At 40.1% G+C, this 22,667-nt stretch overlaps 1 protein-coding gene across 1 annotated transcript in view; it reads left to right on the top strand.

Annotated features, from left to right (window-relative positions):
* Positions 1-22,667, top strand: part of LOC137284670 (tubulin-specific chaperone D-like) — a 69,889-nt gene that overhangs the window by 17,838 nt on the left and 29,384 nt on the right. The window contains exons 16-36 of the mRNA XM_067816578.1: positions 3,132-3,212; positions 3,817-3,890; positions 4,376-4,493; positions 5,765-5,825; positions 6,291-6,345; positions 6,645-6,707; positions 6,955-7,010; positions 7,223-7,304; positions 7,987-8,041; positions 8,276-8,431; positions 8,843-8,983; positions 9,143-9,226; positions 9,913-10,014; positions 10,505-10,558; positions 11,335-11,421; positions 12,710-12,848; positions 13,011-13,132; positions 14,012-14,089; positions 14,429-14,518; positions 14,820-14,907; positions 15,525-15,634. Coding sequence (XP_067672679.1) covers positions 3,132-3,212; positions 3,817-3,890; positions 4,376-4,493; positions 5,765-5,825; positions 6,291-6,345; positions 6,645-6,707; positions 6,955-7,010; positions 7,223-7,304; positions 7,987-8,041; positions 8,276-8,431; positions 8,843-8,983; positions 9,143-9,226; positions 9,913-10,014; positions 10,505-10,558; positions 11,335-11,421; positions 12,710-12,848; positions 13,011-13,132; positions 14,012-14,089; positions 14,429-14,518; positions 14,820-14,907; positions 15,525-15,634 — 1,896 coding nt within the window. The remainder of the gene's footprint in view (positions 1-3,131; positions 3,213-3,816; positions 3,891-4,375; positions 4,494-5,764; positions 5,826-6,290; positions 6,346-6,644; positions 6,708-6,954; positions 7,011-7,222; positions 7,305-7,986; positions 8,042-8,275; positions 8,432-8,842; positions 8,984-9,142; positions 9,227-9,912; positions 10,015-10,504; positions 10,559-11,334; positions 11,422-12,709; positions 12,849-13,010; positions 13,133-14,011; positions 14,090-14,428; positions 14,519-14,819; positions 14,908-15,524; positions 15,635-22,667) is intronic.

Below are 22,667 nucleotides of genomic sequence, written 5' to 3'. Positions count from 1 at the left end.
TCACAGGAAGTACCTGAGGTTCATCTTAAACGGAATACATTACCAGTGGAGGGTGCTTCCGTTTGGCATTTCTACGGCCCCGTGGCTTTTCACACGCATCACGCTTCCGGTTACCAGGTTTCTACATCTAAGGGGAGTGGACTTCGATCCATACATAGACGACTGCCTTCTCAACCACGGCAGTCCTCTACTGGGTTGGATGGTCAACACCAACAAGTCACATCTGGAACCAACTCAAGAACTGACCTTCATCGGGGGATTATTTTTAACGAAGGACAATCTTGTCAGGGTCCCTCCAGATCGGTGGCTGAAGATTCTGGCGTTTGCGGATCAAGGTCTCTCTCAACCCATGACCCTCAGAGAGTGGCAGTCTCTGTTGGGTCTTTTGACATCGGCACAGGATCTTACTCTCAGAGGGCGCCTTATGCTACGGCCCTTACAGAGGTTTCTGTCACCATTCATCCAGATGAACGACCTCAAGTCACAGGTGCTTCTACCTCCACATCTACATCAGTATCTCCTGTGGTGGATGGTAGAATCGAATGTCTGCGCCGGCGTCTGTTTGGAAGACTCCAGTCACGACCACGAGTTGTTCGTGGATGCGTCCCTGCTAGGGTGGGGCGCCCATCTGGCGGGCCGAACAACCTCAGGGCTGTGGTCCGACGCCGAAAGGTTGTGGCACATCAACAACCTGGAATTGCAAGCCGTCATTCTAGCAGTTCGCCACTGACTACCGATTTTGTCCAACACCAAGCTCCTGGTGGCGTCGGACAACTCCACAGTCGTCTGGGTTATCCAGAATCAGGACACGACCAGGTCCAAGCAACTCCTAGACCAGATGTTCGTGTTAGCAGATCTGCTAGACAGCAACGGGATCACAATCAGGGTTCGGCACATACCCGGCTGCAAGAACATTCTGGCAGACGCGTTGTCGCGTCCAGGCAGACCTTCACCGACGGAATGGATGCTTCATCCAGACGTGTTTCGTCAGATTTGCCTTCGCCACGGGAGACCCCTGGTGGACCTCTTCGCCACCAGCTTCAACCATCAGCTACCAACTTACGTGTCTCCCGTACCGGATCCACAGGCTTGGGCAGTCGACGCTCTATCTCTGTCGTGGGAGGGTCTAGACGCGTACGCTTTCCCACCACCCGTTCTTCTCCCGGAAGTGATTGGCAAGATCAAGCAGACACAGAACCTGAGACTGCTTTTGGTCGCGCCCTGGTGGCCAGCCAGACCGTGGTTCCCCGATCTGCGACGCCTCGTCAGCGGAGATCCGGTTCAGCTTCCAGATTGGCCACACCTCCTTCGTCATCCGCACAGCCAACAACTCCATCCAGATCCGCTGAGATTCCATCTGCACGGCTGGACCATTTACAGAAGGCATTAAGGGCGAAAGGCTATTCCTTGCGTGTGGCGAATGCCATAGCCCGAGCTCATCGGACATCCACCAGATCCCTCTATGATGACAAGTGGCGCTCATTTGAAAGCTTTTGTGCTCAGAGATCACAGGATCCCATGACAGCTTCCCCACAGTTCGTGGCGAATTTTTTTATGTTTCTATGTAATTCCAAGCATCTCAAAGGGAGTACGTTGGGTACCTACTTGTCAGCGTTGAACTCTGTCTTGGCGGTCAAGACGGATCGTCAGATTTCTAAAGTTCCAGAACTGGTTGCCCTGCTGAAGGCGTTCAAGTTGGAGGACCAGAAGGTCAAGTTCCGCCCTCCAGCTTGGGATCTGAATGTTGTTTTGCAACACTTGAGAGGCCCCCCATATGAGTCCCTAGAGGATGCTTCTTTCGAGCTGTTGTCCAGGAAGATGGTCTTCTTACTCGCCCTAGCTACGGCAGCTAGAGTTAGTGAGATTCATGCCCTGGATGTCACACAAGTGCATTTTGAACAAGCTAGGCATGGCCGAGTCCACTTGGGGTTGCTGTGGGACTTCATTGCCAAGAATCAGCTTCCCGGTCAACCGGATAGACGGTTCTCCATCCCGCCTTTATCGACCATCCTCGGACGACATGATACGGAGGAGGAGTTCCTGTGTCCAGTCAGGGCCCTTAGATATTACATCCAGAGGTCTGCCTTGAAGAGACATTCCCGAAAAAGACTGTTTATCCCTTTTTCTTCATCGTGCAAGGGGGAAGTTAATAGAAACACTATTGCTCTGTGGCTTCGTTCGACTATCCTGGCGGCGTACGATGCCAAGAAACTCCCCCATCCGACGGCGAACAACCCCCATGAAATTAGAGCTCTGGCATCCACTATGGCCCTCCACAGGAACTGTACGGTGCCACAGATTATGGAGGGTTGTTTTTGGAAGTCGTCCACTGTTTTTGCCTCACACTACCTGAGGGACTTGGCTGTCGAGGACATGGAGGGGCTTCAGTCTTTTGGCCCGTTGGTGGTTGCACAGCAACTCACCCGGCCTTCCGTCCATTAGGTAATTATATTGTTCTTACCTTTGGTCTTAAGATTAACCTCACCCTCTGGGTGCATCGGTTTCTCTTTGGAGTTCTCTTGGGTTATCCTTTGTCCTGTTTCCAGGTTTGCCCTGTGACGTTGGCATTGGTCTCCCGGGTCTCCTGTGCATGTGCTTGGTCTGCTGAAGATTTGAAGGTCCTCCGGAGTCCACACCACCGTCCTCTCTATCGAAGCCATATGCATAAGACCTATGGTAAGGTAAGTTAAACATTTATTAAAATCTAAATATTTAGATACCGCCTTACCATAGGGCGGTGACTCCCTCCCAACGCTGGATGCTCCTCCCCACTTTGGACTCTTCGGACCTTTCTTTCCTGCTGCCAGTAAAAGTGAATTTTGGGATGGCTCGCGTTCCTGCGAGTAGGGAGATCACGTCACTTCCGTGACTACATCCGTAGATTATACGAGGTAGCCATTCAGGGAATGGCGAATCAACGTCTGTCTGATCTCTACTAGCGAAGCTTGAGGTAATATGCATAAGACCTATGGTAAGGTAAGTATTTAAATATCTAAAATATTTAGATTTTAATAATTAGTATTAAAAGAGGCTGACAGGATACAGATATGATAGATATTTGTTTTGATCTGATTTTGCTGTGAGGACAGTACTTCATTGTGTAATAATGTACATATATGTCTTTCCCCCAGCGTGTATATTGCACAGTTCAAGGAGTATAGTAAATCTCTGATTGACCACCTGGCTGAAGTCAAGTCTGCACATTGGGACAAGTAAGATAGTTTCAAATCAATAATTATATTTGACCTAGGATGTTATTGTTTCTGTTGAAATAATGAATATTGGACAAGACAATCAGTGCTGACTGTGTGAATTGAACCTGTGAAGATACCAATCTGAACTGATCTTCCGTAAACCGTGCATGTGGTAAGAGACGACTTAAGGTCTCAGGTCTTCAGACTCACTTGACATATGTGATCATATTCCAGTTATGTAGATTGATGATCATGGCATTAAATGCTGCATTGTATTGTCCAGGTTTGAGTGTTTATGGACTGCTGTCATAGAGCTGGAATATTGCTGAATCCAGTGACAAAAAACAAACGGACAAAACTTGAGATTGTAGCCACCATGTTGTCAATGGCTATATTCTGAACTATGAGAGTGGTGGGGTAGCTTAGTGGTTAAAGTGTTTGCTTGTCATGCCAAAGACCTGGGTTCAATTCTCCACATGGGTCCACATTCCTGGTGTCCCCCGCCAGAATATCACTCACTTGCTCACTCACTCACTCACTCACTCACTCACTCACTCACTCACTCATTAAAGTCTTGTATTGGCTGATACATCTCTCTATGATATGTAATGGTGTTTTCCAGTGCTATACGAGAACTGGCATCAAAATCCCTGCACAATCTCACTGCAAGAGAACCGGAGTATGTGTCCAAGACAGGTTCGTGTGTTCAATTCCCAACAGATGTCAGAACATGCAAAATACATACTAGGGGCAGCTATTGAAGGGGAAGCAACTATTGCGAAAATTCTCAATGGACTATTGCAACATACTATTAGGGGATAGTGATAGTCTATGGCAACCTTGAATTGTCTCATTTCAAGTCATTTCCCAAATGAATGTATAGTTTATGTGACATAAAAACAAGCTGAAGTATTGTCAGTCTCTTCTAATAACTGACAAGAAACCTGATATCCAGATCAAGTTTGTTTAACATGTATAAGGGTCACATAATTCTAAATCAAAGTGAACAAATCTGGTACATCCTGTACATTTATCAACAAAAGTCAATTACTAAACTATCATTTCACCTCCTCCCTCCAAGTGTAAATGCCTCGATGGAGAACATAACTGGACAATACTCTTACCAAGGACACAAGGTAAATGTGACACGTCGAATGTTAATGTTCTTTTCCTCACCTCAGTGTTGCCTGCCTTGATTGAGAACGCAACTGGAATTGATGTGTACCAAAGACATGGGTCAATCCTAGCAGCAGCAGAAGTGACACACGCTCTGTCAAAGTTTGCACTTACACAGGGAAGGTGGGTGTTTTCTTTCATAAAGTCTGCATCAGATGATGGGATAGAAAACTTTTACAATGAGCCATTTTCAAGATTTTTAGCCATTTTTTAAATTTAGAATGGGCCACTGCCCTTGCACTAATAGTAAACTTCAAATTTTGAATGGGCCGTTATTTATTCTAATGCGCAAAATGGCCCATGGCCTCTGCCTTTCCCAGTCCCTGGTCTACATGGATGGTTTCTGATTGTCAGTCATCACAAACATCATTAAACAGTTCCACAAGTCAGTCTTCTTTTTAAATCTGGTCTACAGTGTTGTAGACATAGGTTGTAGACATGGTTTACAGATATTCTGTAAATCTGAATTTGGGGATCAACCCATTCTCTTCCCACAGAGGTTACTCCTGTCATATCTTCCTACGTAACCTCTGTTCTAATACGGCCCTTTAATGGTGCAAGTGTTCAAGACTCGCAATTGAAGTTTCTCAGATTTAGTTGTGCAATCAGAGGCATAGTTTCAAGAGTGATCATTCGCAAGATCTCGGTAATTTCCAAATTCATCGGGAAAACTTGCCACTACCAGTTTTTGTTTCTACAAACACATCCAGGCGATTGATCCCTGCACTCTCTATTGCCAGTTTCTGATTTTCAGTTAAACATGAACATGAAATCTTTCCTTCGCACATTGGTGAACCAACTCCATGGGGGCCACCATATTGGAGCTAAGTCTATTTAACACATGTTCTGATTGGATTGTAACAAGGGAGATAATTCCTGTTGCGATTTTTTACCACAAGGGGATTTCTCGATGACCGGGTAATATGGCCGTATTAGAACAGAGGTTATTTAGGAAGATATGACAGGAGTAACCTCTGTGGGAAGAGAAGGGGATCAACCAGGAGTGAACAGGTCTGCAACTCTTCAATCTGACAAAATTCATGTTTTACAGTTCAAATCAATAATAACCCCACCCATACTCTTTGTAACTTGTAACCTATGAGGGTCTTGGACAAATCTTCATTAACCTTGTGGTAACCAAGGACTAACGGGATCCGGGGGGTCAGGCTTGGTGACTTGGTTGACATGTTATTGGTTCCCAGTTATGTAGATCGATGCTCATGCTTCATACTCTATTTTATACAGACTGCGGCCATATAGCTGGGATATTGCTGAGTGTGATGTAAAACTAAACTTACTCTCTCACTCACACTCTTTGTAAGTTGTGATATAACTGAGTATGCATGTATCCTTCATTTTGTGTACTGACCTTGGACATGGCTCTTGTTTCACAGATCCATTTCAGATATGATAGATGAATCATCTATTGAAGGTTTACGGAGTCTGGCCAAAAAGGTATAGCTGGTGTTACCTGGTCGTTTCATCTGCTGTTTTCTGACATTCCCAAAGTGTTTGTTCAGAGTAACTTTTTGAGATTAAGATCTATGATACTCGATACATCTGTATTATTTTCACTGGATGCACTTGCCAACTGCTGTGCCATTTTCACCGTTATTTTAGTTTTATGATATTATAGAGGCATTCACACAATATCTCATATTAAAAGACTAAATAAATTTATAATTATAGTATTTGGCCTGTTTACATGTTTTAGCCACATATTTGTTGAACATTAATGTATGAAATATTACATATGTTAGTTTATTAATGAACTAAAACATTCAAGAAATTTTCACAAATTTCTGAAGTCCAACATTTCTCTGGTGGTGCCTTGCATGAGGAATTGATGTGTCACAATTTCTGGTCAGACACTCTCTGCTTTGACCAATGAACTGACTGAGATGTGATTTCTGTTTCCAGCTCCGAGATTCTCAACTGTTTCGGGGTCTGGGAGGAGAACTAATGAGGAAAGCAGGTCAGTAACTATAGCAACATGTTAGAGAAAAGATTAAAGTATGGCTAATTATACTTTGATAAGAAACTTCATGCTGACCTGAAAGAACAAGGAGGTCAACAGATTTAGCTGACACATTTATCTTTGTTTACAGAATGCTATTGTAGGACATTTTTCCAGATTTCAGATTCTCTGCAAGTTTTCTAAAGTTATTACCTCAGAATGAAAAGTGAAAAAGTTGACTGACTTGTGATGGAAATCATATATATGCAAATGTGTCATTTTACTGACCTCTTACCACAATGTGTATTATTTTACAGTCTGTCATCTTATCCAGAAAATGGCAGAATCCAAGATGCCGTATCACGGGCAACCAATAATTGGTACTGTGTCCCTGATTCTGTCTTCATCAATATCAAGAATACAGTAATTTGTTGTTTACCATGGACACCTCAGTCTGAAGAAATGTTTAACAGTAATACCATGCTCAATGCATCTATGATACAATGAGACCCAATTACTATGAATGGTAATGTACCCAGTGAAACTATCTAGATTAATTGTTTGAATTGGCATTGGCTTGTTTTCACACAATGGCAGTACAAGAATGATAATGTTTTGTCTCTACAGATGTATGGCAAGAAATTCTAGATGACTGTCTCTTTCACAATGAGCCCGAAATCCAGGTCAGTTTACGGAATAAACAAATCGTGTTTGCTGGAAATTATTAGTTATGCATTGGAATAATTGATTATGAATTATTATGGTGTTTTATTAAGTATTCCCATATTTGTGGAGAGTTGAGTTTGATGATGAATAATTAATGTATGTTATTAAGTATTCGTTGACTGAGGGAGAGCTGAGAGATTCAAGTATACTTATTTGTGTTTCTCCACAGCAAGCGTCCATAGAAGCAGCCCCAGCTTTCTACACGGAGTACTGCCGAGATGCTGATGGCAAACTGGACACCAAGAGACAAAGTAGGCAGATATCACGTCGAATATGATTTTTGCAGAATCATTATGATGTTATGTATGAATCCTGACACAATTAACCATGATTATCTTGATTATATCTTTCCACATTAATTCTATACTAATGGCCAATTCGAAAGATTTTATGCGAATAATTACTGTTTAATCACATTGCATTTTTAAATATGGAAAAGTCCTTAAGCTACGTTGAGTAAGTGATGAGAGATTCAGGAATGACATTACTGACAAAAGTCGTATAGTATGGGTCCATCAGTTTATGTCATATTTTTCATCATGATTATGCAGACATTTACAACAGATAATCAATAATCATCAGATGATGAAGCAAAACTACTTATATTTATGAAAACAAATTCACATTATTCTTATGTGATTGCTGGGTATTCAATTTTTTTAATAGTCTTAGACCCTCAACTGTATGTGATATTCATGATATTCCAAAATCATGTCAGTTTTGTTATTGGCATCCCAGAATAATCCCATTCTAGATGTGTAACTTTCTGCTTTCCAATAATGACGTCTCTGAAAGTTAAAAGATGCTTGAACCTGATTGGGTCTTTGCTTACTTGTCTGGAGTACATACAGAGCCCTATAAAGCTCTTGAAATAGTCTACTGACTTTCCATGCTACTATTCAGGTAAAATCTTTACAATAATGCTGTTTTCAGATGCTGTTGTGGAGAAGTACCTGAAAGAGCTGAAATCATCAAATGAAATATCCAGGTAGTCCAATGTTATGCAACTTTGAATCATGTGTTTGTGCAAGTTCAGCTTCCATGCCAAATAAACTTTAGTAATGTGAAGGAACTGGATGTACTTTAACTAATTTTGAGGAGTTGATAATCCATTCTAGATCCAAAGTTAACATGATGAAAGATGTTTCAATATGGGCTACATGAAAAGAGTTCATTGTTTATATCTGCCACAGATAGGTGTACCAATAGCTTGTGTTTACAGGATGGGACACAGTCTGGCACTAGGGGGATTCCCCCAGTTCATGTTGGAGGGAAAGCTGATGGAAGTCCTCATGGGGTTGGTGCATGCATCCACCATCAAGGAGAATGTGGTCCACATGGCAGAGGCGCGCAGAGATGCAGTGAAGGCCATCACAAGGTCAGGGACATTACATGGTCCGCAAATTCAGCGGAGGATGATGTGTTTGTTTTTCACACAAGGTCTGTTTATTAATACTAACATCTGCTGATAATGATGCTGAGAGACAATTTTAAATTTTGAGGGAAGGGAACATGGGATAGATTTGTCTGTTTGTCCAAGACGAGTGAAAAGCTGAATGGTCTAGTTTTCTCTCCGAAGACCTACATCAGACCATTTTGTAGTTAGTGTCCAGTACTGCTAGCATTTGTGACACTCCTCAAAGGACTGTCTGTATTGACACAGTAATCTGATGGAAATGATCACTGTATTCCCTGATATCAGTTTCACACACTGCTTTATGCGGAAAAATTACAGAAATGTTGCAGGCTGTGTTATGAAAGATTACAATTAGATCATACCTGATTTCAGCATCGTGAAGACAGTGGGCGTGATCCCAACCGGGTGTCCATCCTCCTGTATCTGTCCAGACAACATCAGTACTGTGTTCAACGCCCTGCTGGCTGCGATGAAGGACTACACGCTTGACTCGAGGGGAGATGTTGGATCCTGGTAGGTATTTCCGAGTCTGGAATAGTCTTGTTTGTCTCTCTGTTGGGACAATATTAACAATATTTACAGACAAATATTAACAGAAAGTACTTGAAATGGATGACTACCTTCAAAAGTCATTGAGTGTTATCTTGTGTAGATGTTTTTTTGTGTCCCCAGGGTACGAGAGGCCAGTATGATGGGACTAGTGGTCCTAATGTCCTTGGCGGTCAAGGCAGACCCCCAGCTCGTCACTCCAAATCTGTATGTATCCCTGCTGTTATGCTTTGTATGTAGTTTGAGTAAGGAGTGAGTTTGGATTTCTCGGTTTTAATCCATATTTCAGTTATTTAATATGCAGCTATCAAAATTTGCATTATACATACATGTCATCAGCTGATGACTCAAAAGTTCTGACAGTCCTGTGAACATCTGGGTTAGAATTGGTCTCCAACAGCCCATGCTTGTCAAACGAGGTGACTAATCAGATTGGGTGGTCACTGACTTGGTTAACGCGTGTAATCGTACACCGATTGCACAGATTAATGCTCAGGCTGTTGATGACTGGATTGTCTGGTCCAGACTCATTTATTTACTGACTGCGGCCATTTACCTGAAATTTGCAGAGTCTGGCATAAAACTCATACACTCACTTTATCACAAACCCATGTGGACTCTATGGGAGAGTAGCACCCCAGCCAGGAGGTGACGACAGGTATCGGGCTCAGTACCTTGGTATGTTGCATGTCATTATATAAAAATTTCATGGATGAATGCTCATGTCAGTCACTGGATTGTGTGGTGATGACTCATATGTAATATAGCTGGAATATTGCTGACAGAGTCTCACACACACTAAACAATGAATCCATCATCACCATCAACGCAAACCGAAACTATATCATTGAAATATTTCTGTGCAGCTGACATTGACTTGTCACATATTACAGATGTGAGAAGGTATTCTGCTGCCTTATCCAGCAGGCTTGTGAGAAGATTGACAGAACCAGAGCAGTAGCTGGCTCTGCCTTCATCGACTTACTGTGTCACAAGTATGTCTTAATTTGTTCACACCTTTTCATTGACTATCTTACCTGTAGGTTCCAGACTAGGACAAAACCTTGCTACTTTCACTTCGTCCATTAAGGATATGTTTAACATGGAGGAGGACTTTACTGTAGAACTATCAGCTGTACTTGTTAATGTGTGTCTATGTGACTTTGAAACCCTATCAATCACTGAATGTTTCTGCTAAACAGATTGTGTAAGACAAATCAACTGCTTAACATTTTGTATCATTGGATTCTATGCTTTTCAACATCTTAATTTTCAAAAGGTAGTGTTTGATTCCACTGTACAGTTGTACTGCATGCTGAGATAATGGCTCATGTTGAAGGCAGTGTATTTTATAAGATTGGGAAATATTTTCCAGGTGCTTTTCAGTGACCATTGAGAAGCCGAAAAACATTCCTAAAGCAACCCAAGACCCTTTAAACAATGATATGATATGAACAGTTAATATTTATTTATTCTCTTTTTCAGGCCACCCATACCTCACATTCCCCATAAAGAAACTCTAGATAATATATTTAATCCGTAAGTAATTCATTGTATGATGCTAAAATGGACGTAAAACCATAGTCTGCACCTGCAAACTATTGTTTTCCTTGGATGATTATTGAATGGGGCCAGAGTTGAAATATTGCCCTGAATGTCACTAATTCCTGTTGTTGTGTACCTTTTTTGTGTTAATGATTAAATAAACAGTTTGACTGGCATTCTTCTACTGTTCAACATTCATCATTTGGGAAACATTTCTGTTCGAAAATTTCTTAAACAGAAGAAAAGGTCATGAAAAGTCTGCTGCAAAAACTTGTAGAACTGTGTATGTTACATTTCCTTATTTCTGAAAATTGGTTGTCATGTATTCTGATACAGTGGTATTAACAGTATCAGTAGGTATTATGCTTGCATTGTATCATGCAAACTTAAGTGACACACGAGTGAGTGTACATGAACATTCAAATTATTAAAATCCTTTATGTTCACATTTTGATGCATGTGACAAAAATATTGTTGTGAATTATCATTGAGGTATATTTTTATGAAACGTTTGATTGAGTGTTGTGACTCATAGGCAAAAGAATGAAGATTTTATAGGTGATGAAGGAGTAAGCATTAACTCCGAAACGTTGTGTTCTCATATAAAGAAGTTGATATCCATAAAATCTTCATTCTTATGCATTTCACTTCTAAATGCCCTTCAAAGACTTGACTCATAGGCAGTTGTAATAACCAACATCAGTCATGTCCATGCTTTTATGAGTTGTATGAGAAGTTGAAAGAGAAGTATTCCTATATTCCTGGTACAGAATGGCTAGTAACAACTATCGTGTAGTGATGGAGAATCAGATGGAGCTCATATGGGGTAAAGTCCTGACAGATGAAGAAAATCGTCAGTAGGTATAGTTTTAGCTGACAAATTTCATGGTCGTATGGTATTTGGCACATTGTTCAGTCACCCTGTTTTATGATTCTGGTTTCCAATAGAATGCTAATAAGAGGATGATGAGGCTTGTGTAAGGATGATGTCATGAGAAGGTCTTCATGCTGTCAACCACTAGTATGCTTGGCTATTGTTTATTAGCTTCAGGAGTTCGTGGGAATAATGCTGGAAACAGTTTCCAAGTCAGGTCAATCAAAACTAGTGTTGTGTATATTTGAATTATTATATATTTTCCATCAAAATTTTCCATCAAGATTTACTTAAAACACTTACTATATGTGCTGTATATTATATATGGTTGCCTTGAAGATTGATTTCTCCACTATTTTGGGGGAAGCAACTGCAAACCTTGTGCAGATGAATTACACAAGGATCATGCAGCAAATTACTGAAATGCATGTGCAAGTATCATGCATGTCAACTGATACGTGGTTTTTTTGAGAATTAAAAAATTTCACTGCTTCAGTTCATGTGTAAACAGTACCTTGAAAAAGTTTGGAATATTTTCGCAAAATCTAGTTTAGCACAGTTGCCTAAAGTAAGTGGTTACATTTACACCAGTGAGTCCAAACTTTTTATGGATCTTGATGGTATATTAACAAAGAACTCTATTTGTTCCCCGCAGCGTGTTTTGCGGGGTGTATTAAAATGCATCCTATCCATCTGTGCACATTTATCTTTTCCGGAGCAGAACTCTAAAACCGTTCAATATTTCTTCACCAAACTTTCACATGTAGATTGGTCTAGTGGTGCACTGGTGCCTTTTGATAGTTTTGGATTTCTGAATAAAATATTTTTGGTATTTCCATGGCAACAAGTTTGACTTCGACTGAAATTGGAGGTAATGCAGGGGATATTGATGACTGTGCCTTCTTATTTTCCTTACCTTGAAACTGCAAGTCAAATATAATTAAGACTTTTACCTTAAGTTTTAACTATTAAGACTACACATAATACCAATATTACACAGTAACAAAAGAAAACAGAGTCTTATTCAATGTTCCTTATTCCTCTAGGTTAAAAGGTGTTGATGTTACAGTATAATTATTTCAGAGCTTGCTTTTAAAAAGGCCTGATAATTTCATTAAAAACTATTTATAAATCGAAGAGCCTGCACAAACTGGTAACAACCATGAGTCACTGTCATGAAACAAACAGTGGAAACCAGGTGTATTATCGTTGATTATGAGTTCAGTTAAGACACTACATTTGTATGTAATTGTCTTGTGTCTTATATTCAGGTTCGGAACAAGCTCTGTCAACTGGTCATCCCCATTGGAGACATTTCCCAGATTTGTACAGCTACTCAATCTACCAGCATACCGCTACTGTGTGTTACTAGGGATGGCTGTCAGCGTAGGGGGACTCACAGAGTCTTTGGTAGGTCCTGTTCCTACAGTGTGTTACTGGATGGCTGTCAGTGTACGACTGAGAGGATCATGCAAATTAGTCACTCATACAATTGAGGTACTGTTTCTAAGCATACTAACTAACCAGCCAACCAACTGACTGAGTGACTGACTGTATTTCTCTGTATTGAAGGTGAAGCACTCCAGCAGTTCCATGTACAACTATCTGCGGAGCCACAACTATGAGGGCGAACAAATGGAGAAGTTTGTGGAGACTCTAGTGCAGATCTTTAAGGACTTCCAGAAAGTAGACAGGTACATTAGATATCTTTGGTGCTGGTATGTCCTATTCTCCAGTGTTTCCATGAAATGGTAGAAATACATTACTTTGAACCTTAAATACTGTATATGCAATGTCCTACCATTGAAATACTATTCAAAGAGTCAAGTCCTTCAATTTAAACAGTGCTGTGTTCAGGAAAGGTGAAAGGGATATTTCAGCCCTCCTGTCTTTGTTCTCACAACAACTCCAAAGTGACATTACACCCTCAAACCCGAGGAAGATTAGTTAGATTTAATCAATCAGTCCGAATACACTGCGAATCTCCACCACCATACTCCTACGGGGAATCCCCCATTGACTGCTGTGCTGTCATGACGTCACAGCATGAGAACATTCCTCTGACGTCACAAATAACACATCCACCAAGATTCTCTCTATGAAAAGGCATGCATGCCCTCAGTATCTCCTTCTGATGAGAACACGCTTTATGAAATGCGTAACCAAGATAGACCTAAGCCGATCAGGCTTTGTGTAGTCTCATACATTGCTCAGTACTGTGTTCATTGCATCAGATTTGACTTCAACTCACCCATAGCATACCCTTTCTCTGCACTCACTATGTAAGGAGGAAATGTGTGGTGGTACTTAATTGATGGAAATCACCCAACTTGTTCTAAGAAAGTCTTGAAAGTCATTTAGAAGTTGTAGCCATACAGGGGAAAATTATTGATGTAAATTATTGATTCTGCACTATGAGAAACATGATGTTTCAGATTGTAGTCTTACGTCTTTAACATGTGAATGGAGATTAGGAATCAGAAATAAATGAAATGAATAAAATAGATGTAGTCGTAGAGGATATTGTGCAGACAAGGATTATCAATGTTGAATGTGTTGATGTCTACCTTTAGGGTGTCAGTGCCCCTGCTGAAGATGATTGACCAGATGCTGTCCAAGGGCTGTTTCTCCTCATTCACAAAGACAGAAGGGTCAGTACAGGATCTATATACTTTAAAAGTAGAAACATTAATGCTTCAATCATCCCATGCTTTATGTTAATGTTGACAGACAGTCAGCTGATGGGTATTTGTTGTGGTGATTTTAGTTTTAATGATATAAAATTACATTTCTTGAAAACAGGGGCATCAATTTGGAGACAGGTTTGGATTTTGGGTTTCAGTTGCAGGACCTATTCACTGCCATAGGTTTGTAGTCTTGAGTGAGAGAAAATCTGTGCAAAGATACTGAATGGCGGTGAGTGTTTATCCCAACAGAGATGTAATACACGGGATCATTGGGATGCAGATTCATGTTTCATATCTCTTCAGGCATCCCTTCCCCATAGACATGACAGAACTGGTGAAGAAGGAATTAACACGCAGTGGCGACCCCAACAAGTTGATGGCAGGAGCTGATGTGTAAGTTATCAGTTTAAATATCTTCCATAGAGGTATGGATGGTTGTTTGTTTAATGTGTGACAATATGCTTTGACTCCCTCAGCCTCAGCTGGTTCACAGTCCAGCTGTGCCTTGATTGTTGTGCCAAGTGACTCACTCACTCACTCACTCACCCACCCACCCACTCACACACTCACTCACTCACTCACTCACTCACTCACTCACTCACTCACTCACTCACTCACCCACCCACCCACTCACTCACTCACTCACTCACTCACTCACTCACTCCCTCACTCACTCAGACTATTTTTTCTGCAGGTATTGTGGGCTTCTGGAATTCCCAGGAGATAACCGGAAAAAGGTGCTGCTAAATCTTGTCATACTCCTTTGTCACAGATACCCAAGGGTAAGTATAACACAATGGGCTAACAAGCAGTCATAAAAGAATGTTTAGGTTCAAGTCATGATGTGATAGTCTAGTAGTACAGCTGTAGGTGGCATGTCCTGCTGATGTCCTACGACTGGTTCACCGTGGGCACAGTGTATGCCTACTGGTTGTGACCACTGCAATAATGTTGCACAAATAGTGCTTACTAAAATCATGTCTATAAACATAATCCGACGATATGGATGTCATGCAAAGGAGATTCTTAGCACAACTAATATTGCATAGATTAATGCTCATGCTGTTGATCACTGGATTGTCTGGTCCAGACTTGATTATTTACTGACTGCGGCCATTTAGCTGGAATATTGCTGTGTGTGACATTGAACAATGAGCCAGCCAAGCAATCTCAGCACAAATGTTGATTACACAGACATTAACATAGACTCACAACAATTACAGCACTGAGGTTCTTTTATATAACAGCAACGTGTTTTGCTGATTTTAAGCTTCGTGTCTGACAAAATACATTGACTACAAAGGAAATATTTTGCTTTAAGTTTTGATCCTGAATTAATGCCTTCAGCTTCATGTAAACATCTTCAACTGATCACCATGTGTATATCTGTGTGACCCAGGTACGGAAGTCTACAGCCAACAAGATGTATGAAGCTTTAGTTACATATGATGGTGTTGTGTCTGATGAAAATCTGGATGAGGCACTCAACATCCTTAGTGACACAAACTGGTAAGTTAAACACCTTGACAAACTGCGGTTACAGAGCTTGGGACGGGTGACTGCTGAGATTGTATAATTGCGAGCTTGGATAAGGGTTTAAAATATTGAAAATGTACTTAAGTAATGTTATTTTAAGATTCAAACTTTTAACTCTAGTGTCTATTTATGTTGACTTTTCTTCCATACTTTAGCAACTAAAATGGGACTGCAGTTGTTTCAATGTTGTGAATGTACATCAAAGGGAAGTAACTGTTGACAGAATGTCAGTTTACTCCAATTCATAACGTGTATGTATGGTTTAACAAGATCTTTCCAGGACATTGTGGTATCTGAGTAAACTCTACATTTCCCAGTAAAGGATGTTAACCACATGTCATTTCTAAATAAATCTGTTTCATTTCATTACCACGTCAATTCTGAGATAAACAAAATAAAACCAAAAATAAAATTGAAAATAAAACTGAATACAAATATTTGCTCATGAGTACAGAGCTGTGGTGTACATGCCATGTAGGCCATGAGTTACAGTGTGTAAAATAGCAGTATTTACATTTTGCCATTCAGATTTGCCCATTCATGTTTTCTTCTTGGTGCAGAAATGAGTAGGGCTGCCAGGATTCACCCAGGCCTCAATATAATTTGATTTCCAATATTGAACCCTCGATGTGATCATTTTTTATTCCATGCTTCATACATGTGAAAACATCACATTTCATTGAACTTACCAGAGTTGGCTTTTTTAGCGTGAAATCCATCATGAACTTGGCGATGTCTACTAACAACAGTTCTGATTGGATAATTAGCCTGGTGTCAACCAGTCACGTTTCGCTTTATTTCAATGCTCAAAACTGCCGAGTTGGAATCAAAATTTCATTCTGGCTGTGTGGAAATAATTTAAGTAGGTATTCAAATATTGAATCAGAATGGGGATAATGATTATGGAAAATCGAAACTGAGGTGTCATTGGATTTTGTGATGAATCGAACCAAATCTGGCATCCCCAGAAATGAGCTATTCTATTCATGTCAAGGATTTAGAACAATTGTCACTGACTAGCTGGTTAGACAGGTCACCTGACCCCAAAAGGAGGATTTGTCATATCTTCAGACTGGGATGTGCATGACCATCAAACTATAGGGGGAAAAGGATTGACAGTTCAGTAAATGTATCTGTTTGTTTAAATAATGCATGCTGTGTACTTTTTGTGATTCTTGATGGTTAACTAGTCATTGCTTTATCTCCTTAGCTTCAAAATATGTTTTGCCTACAAGCATGGAAGACATTGCAACAGTTCAGGAAGTGAGATTTATGTATTTGTTTCTGTGTTGACACCAATTTATGTAACAGCTTTTGTTTTGATAAGGCTGCTTAAATAGCGCTGAACTCCATTCAGCTGTAAGCACATACAATATAATGGACATTATCACTCCAGATAACACGTGCTGTCTTCGAGGCGTCACAGGGTTAATAGTCATGTGACATCCCACTGGGTACCCATTTTCTGCTCAGCTTGATCCAGTCAGGGAAATAAAGAAAACATTTTCTTTAGTTGACCATTGTTTTAGTCATACTATTTATTGGATCTGTTAAAATAAAATTTCATCTGTCGCTGAATCCGTTACCAAATTGTTAAAATAGTAACAATATCATGGATCAGTTTGAAAAGGGAAGAAACTCTTTGAAACAAAACAGTGAGTGTCAAATCATTTTCAACACGTCTTACATCATTATCGTATTGAAAATGTATTTGTATTAATTCAACTTTAGCTGATATTTTGCAAGAAGAAACTATAAACTAAATTAAAGTGAATTAAAGATTTTCTCTGTTTAATGCAAGCACTGGGTGAAGTGTCTATAAATATTTGCTTTTAGTCTAGCCCTAGTGATGTTCATAGGTTAACATATAAGGACAAGATATTGTCCAGAAGTTTTGCATCAAGGCAAATATTGAACCCAACATGAAACCTTTATTTTGAATGTTTAAATGCCATTATTGTTTGTCTCTGCTTTCCCTGGCCATGTGACCCGTGAAGATCCTGGGTAGAATAGGCCTTCAGCAACCCATGCTTGCCATAAAAAGCAACTGTGCTTGTTGTAAGAGGCGACTAATGGGATTGGGTGAACAGGCTCGCTGACTTGGTTGACACGTCATTGGTTCCCAATTGCGCAGATGTTGTTGATCACTAGATTGTCTGGTCCAGACTCGATTATTTACAGACCGCTGCCATATAGCTGGAATATTGCTGAGAAAGGCGTAAAACTAAATTCACTCACTCACTCACTCACTCACTCCCTGTCCAAGTGGTGCAGGTATCCCATGTTAGAACTGTAGTGACAGAATGAGTTATGTTTTATGCCACACCCAGCTATATGTCAAGGGTCTGTAAATAATGAAATCTTTACCAGACAATCAAGTGATCAACAGCATGAACATCAATTCACTCAAATGAGATACAGTGACAAGTGTCAACCAAGTCAGCACATCTGACCACCTAATTCCATCAGTTGCCTCTTGTGATAAGCTGAAGATCAGTTTTATCACAAGTCTTCAGGAGTTTGATCCTGAGTAGGCTATGCTGGCTGAAAGATGTAACCAGATGGACCAGGTAGAGAACACCGCTTTTAGCAGTATACCAGCAATGTCACCGAGGAGAACACCAGAAATGGGCTTCACATATTGTACCCATGTGAGGAATCGAACTCGGCTCATCAGCGTGAAGAGCAAACACTTAAACCACTTGACCACCCCACTGCCCCTTGTCATATATGTACCAACTGCAGTATGTATGTAGAACATTGTTTAACCTCTACAAGTGTTTGTAGCAGTAATAACTGACAAAGGCGGAAGTTAATTCACTCAAGGCTGATTAGAATAATTGTCATAGTGACCAGTTTTAAAACTCAGCATCTTTGTACATGTGTCTGAAACTGGCAGAAACATACAAACCCTCATGTAATTGGGTGCACTTTGTCTATACTTGTTGAGTGGCTGATTTCTGGACCCAACTGTGAATCAGAAGTTGTTAACAGTTACCGATAATTTTACTGTTTTGCATTTCTGTCATAAGAGTTTTGATAAGAAAGAATGGGTATCAATTGATTGCTACATTTTTTAAATAACTTCAAAGCAATTTCTTAAAATTTGCAATGAAAATTGACATTTCTTGAATTTGAATAAATGTGTCCCTTTTAAAATAATCACAGATATGTACAAAATATTTGGGTCAATTCATCTCCCATGACAGGTAGTGGGTAGCCTAGTGGTTAAAGCATTTGAAGACCTGGGGTTAATTCCTCACATGAGTACAGTGTGTGAAGCCCATTTTTGGTATCCCCTGTCGTGATATTGCTGGAATATTGCTAAAAGCATCGTGAAACTAAACTCACTCACTCACTCTTGAAACTGACATAACTGGAACATTGGTTTGAACTCTGCTCACACAGGTTGTAGAGGTTGCAGACAGTTAGTGAGTTCCTTGGACTTGGAGAACCTCACTCCCAGCATTTATGTGACTGAGACATTACAGAGACAGCTCATCTTCATGTGTGCTTACAATGCATTGAGTTACATAGGATCATACAAGTCTTGAAGTAGTGTCTCAGTCCCTGAACAGTCCAAGAATGTTGCAAAATGTGGATCAGATGGTCAAAATGTCTTCTGAATAGGAATATATATTTAAGGGGCAATACCAACAGTGATGACCAGATCTTGATGTTGCTCTCTTGCTTTATGTCATATTGTTGACGGATCTCTCCATCCAGGCTTCATCAGTCATGGCCAAAGTTAAATAGCTTGGATATCATTCTAACCTTGCAAGAACCTCATCAAATGACTTGTCTGATGTTTAAGTTAGTTTCTAAGAAATAAGTACATTTCCAAACTTTGGCCCTTAAAACGTCTTGTCTTCAAGGTGTTATCCCTGTGAGATAGTCATCCAGTACTCTGGTGGTCAAAGCTGACAGAAGGTCATGGTACGACAAGGCCATGGTACGACAAAGGCTAATGATTACCAGTTTATTCATATCTGGCAGTTTTCAGACCTACATTTCAAACTTTCAAGTTTGATATTTCCAAGGGACAGAAAAGTCATGATCAATCTTTTTCCTTTGATAACAAGCCATCAGCTTTGCTGAGAATCCTTTTTACTCTGTTATCTATCATGGTCTGGTGATGTCAGACATTGTTCATAACGTCAGCTACTGGTTTGAACAGCGCAGACATAATTGTTTACAGGTCACTGGTATAAAACAACAGGTAAACTTATGTCCTGAATTATGTTTAAGTGTACCAAGCCAGTTAGGCATCATGATGAAGTTGAATAGCTTTTGATTGTTATCTTAGAAGCAAAGCCCCTTGTTCCGCAAATTGATTTCTTGCACAATAAGAATCACACTTTGTTTTACACGTCTGTATCACTTTAGGTTGGTGTTCTTGTTTACCCTTGTTTGTCATTTCTTGCAATATCAACACAGTCTCAGGCTATGCAAGTCTCATGACATCACGATGCCATGAGCGATAGTCTCATTAAACACAGAGCAAACATGGATTGTGACATTTCTTGGTTAACACTGTTCTATAAATGAAACGATTATTTGTTCTGTACTTGTGAAGCCAAACATCAGGTTGGCTTTTAGCGTTATTGTGTTACCCTCCTTGTTCTCTGTGTCTGTTATTGACAATATGGGAATGTTGCTTGATGTATTTCATTTATTCTCCAGGTTGCCAAATCAACATTGCTAGTCCAAGCCAGGATGTTTCCAATCTGTTATGTTAACACTGAAAGGTCACATGCTACGTAAAAAATACCACTTTGCAGATCCTGGTACCCTGCGGTATGCACTTTCCAAAACAAATCATCAAAAATGCCAATTCAACCTATGAAGTTGAAAAAAAACCCGATGAAAAAAAGCCCACGAAATCAAGAGTTCAAACGATTCACTAAATTTACCCCAGCACTGGGTGAGAAAGTAGTTTCAACAACTCTGAATACACATTTTTCGCATGTGCAGTGAATGGGTTCGCGGAGCTTGAAACAGTATGCATGCCTGGAGTATGAGGTCGTGAGCAGTAGTCTAATGTTGGTTGTGTACACAAACAAGTAAATAATCTACTCGTTACATAAAAAAAAAATTGTTGATTGTGGGAAGCAGCCTCTGTCACAGAGAAGGTTCAATGTCTGGTTTATTGACACCTATACGACTCTATCAGGCTATACGCCATAAACAAAATAAATTGATTTACTCATGCACTCGAGTCCTGTCTCTGCCACATTATGTAATTAGCAGATGTGATACTTGTACAAATGACATGTTTTTATGTCTGTGGGTTGCAAACAAACTATATTTTTCTCAGATGACTGGATCTGACGGAAACTGGTGCAAACTCTTGTCAGTTTCAAGTTCTGCTTTGTACTTGGACGAAAATTCAAGTTCTGCTTTGTACTTGGACGAAAATTTTTGATTGTATTGAACGCAAATGCAGAGAACATGTATTTACAAAACCCAACATCTCTACATGCATTCTTTATGGATAACAACTTCTTCTAGTGCATGTGATTTTCTTTTTTTTGACAACGGAATATGAATCCATTAACAATGCATCAAGTAAAATAATATTAAAAGAAGTTGTTATCCATAAAGAATCTGACTTTATTGTGCCTCGCCATACCTCTAAAATCATCTTTCTGTACATACAATGAGCCCTCAGTGTATCAGCAAATGAACGAGCCAGTCGGAAGCTGTCGTCACATTTGAGTGCACCCGCTAAGACTGGGTTCTGTCTTCCGAGGGCTTCGTTTCGAGGGAAGTAAGCCCAAGTACAAAACATTGCACTTTTGAATTGTGATTGTACACTTATAATTTTTGTAATGTGTGTTTTTGCAAGCAGCAATGTATATTGTATGTCATAATAGTACACTGTTAATACACTGTAGTTTTGTGTGCAGAGTTAGGTCCCCTGGTGATGCCAGGATTTGATAATTTTAGGCTGAATCCAGATTTGGACCCTAAGTGGTGATGCCAGGATTTGATAATTTTAGGTTGAATCCAGATTTGGACCCTAAGTGGTTGATTCCTTTTGTAGCAGCATGCCTGTGGCTTAAGTCACCAAGAAGTCAAAAAGTGTTTTCTCTCACTCTCTGACTTATCCACACTTACACAAATTGATTCACTAACTCAACTCACTCAAGTACATATTTCAAGGTAGTTTTGTATCTGTGTGCAATCATTAGAGGTTTATGATTCAATATCCAATGAAGAAGCTAGCAATAACCTTGAACCCATTTATGCTGCAGGGGGACATGCAGTCAGTCAAATCGCCTATCACTTCTGTCTGTATTTATTCCCCCTGATCCAATATGTGAAGACATCTTTATGGAGTGCCTGGTCACTGTTGTCATTATTATCATTTGTGACTGGTTATAATTAGTTGATAACTGTACTGTGTTACACTTACGCATTGCTGCTCTAACTAAATTTGTGAATATATAGCCACTGGTATATGTCCCCAATTTGTCAAACACAGAACAGCTATCCCCATTCTAATTCAACTAGTTTTCTGCTGTTTTTCATAAAAGAAATTCATTATTTAAACCAGATCAAAGTTCCTCTAGGTCAGATGTGCATTATATCACTCCTTGAACTTACACAATCGCCAGAAAAGGTACTTCCCTTTTCAAACTTGAACATGTTTGCTATGTTCACACTGACTAAATCTGACATTGATGAATAGTGTTCTAGCTAAGATGGATGGAAGTATCATGGAACCACCCTCTAGATATCATGAATGAACTGACTGCTGCAAATGATCATAGCCCACTGATTCTTTAACGATGGGCCATTAGCAGTTCTGTTGCCCCAATAGTGTAGGGATACATTCAGAATCGGTGAATCGGTTTTGGTGAATCGGTTTCCAAATTGTGACTGTACATGCTGATTATATGGTCAGAAATTTATAGCATTGACCAATCAGAACTTGAGTTGCACACTGAGTTGAATTTGAATCTTTGTTAGCTGATGTCGGACTGCTAGCTTCAGTAATTTC

This window comes from Haliotis asinina, chromosome 5 (assembly GCF_037392515.1).
Source record: "Haliotis asinina isolate JCU_RB_2024 chromosome 5, JCU_Hal_asi_v2, whole genome shotgun sequence".
Classification (NCBI taxonomy): Eukaryota; Metazoa; Mollusca; class Gastropoda; order Lepetellida; family Haliotidae; genus Haliotis; species Haliotis asinina.
This window is presented reverse-complemented; position numbering and strand designations above follow the sequence as displayed.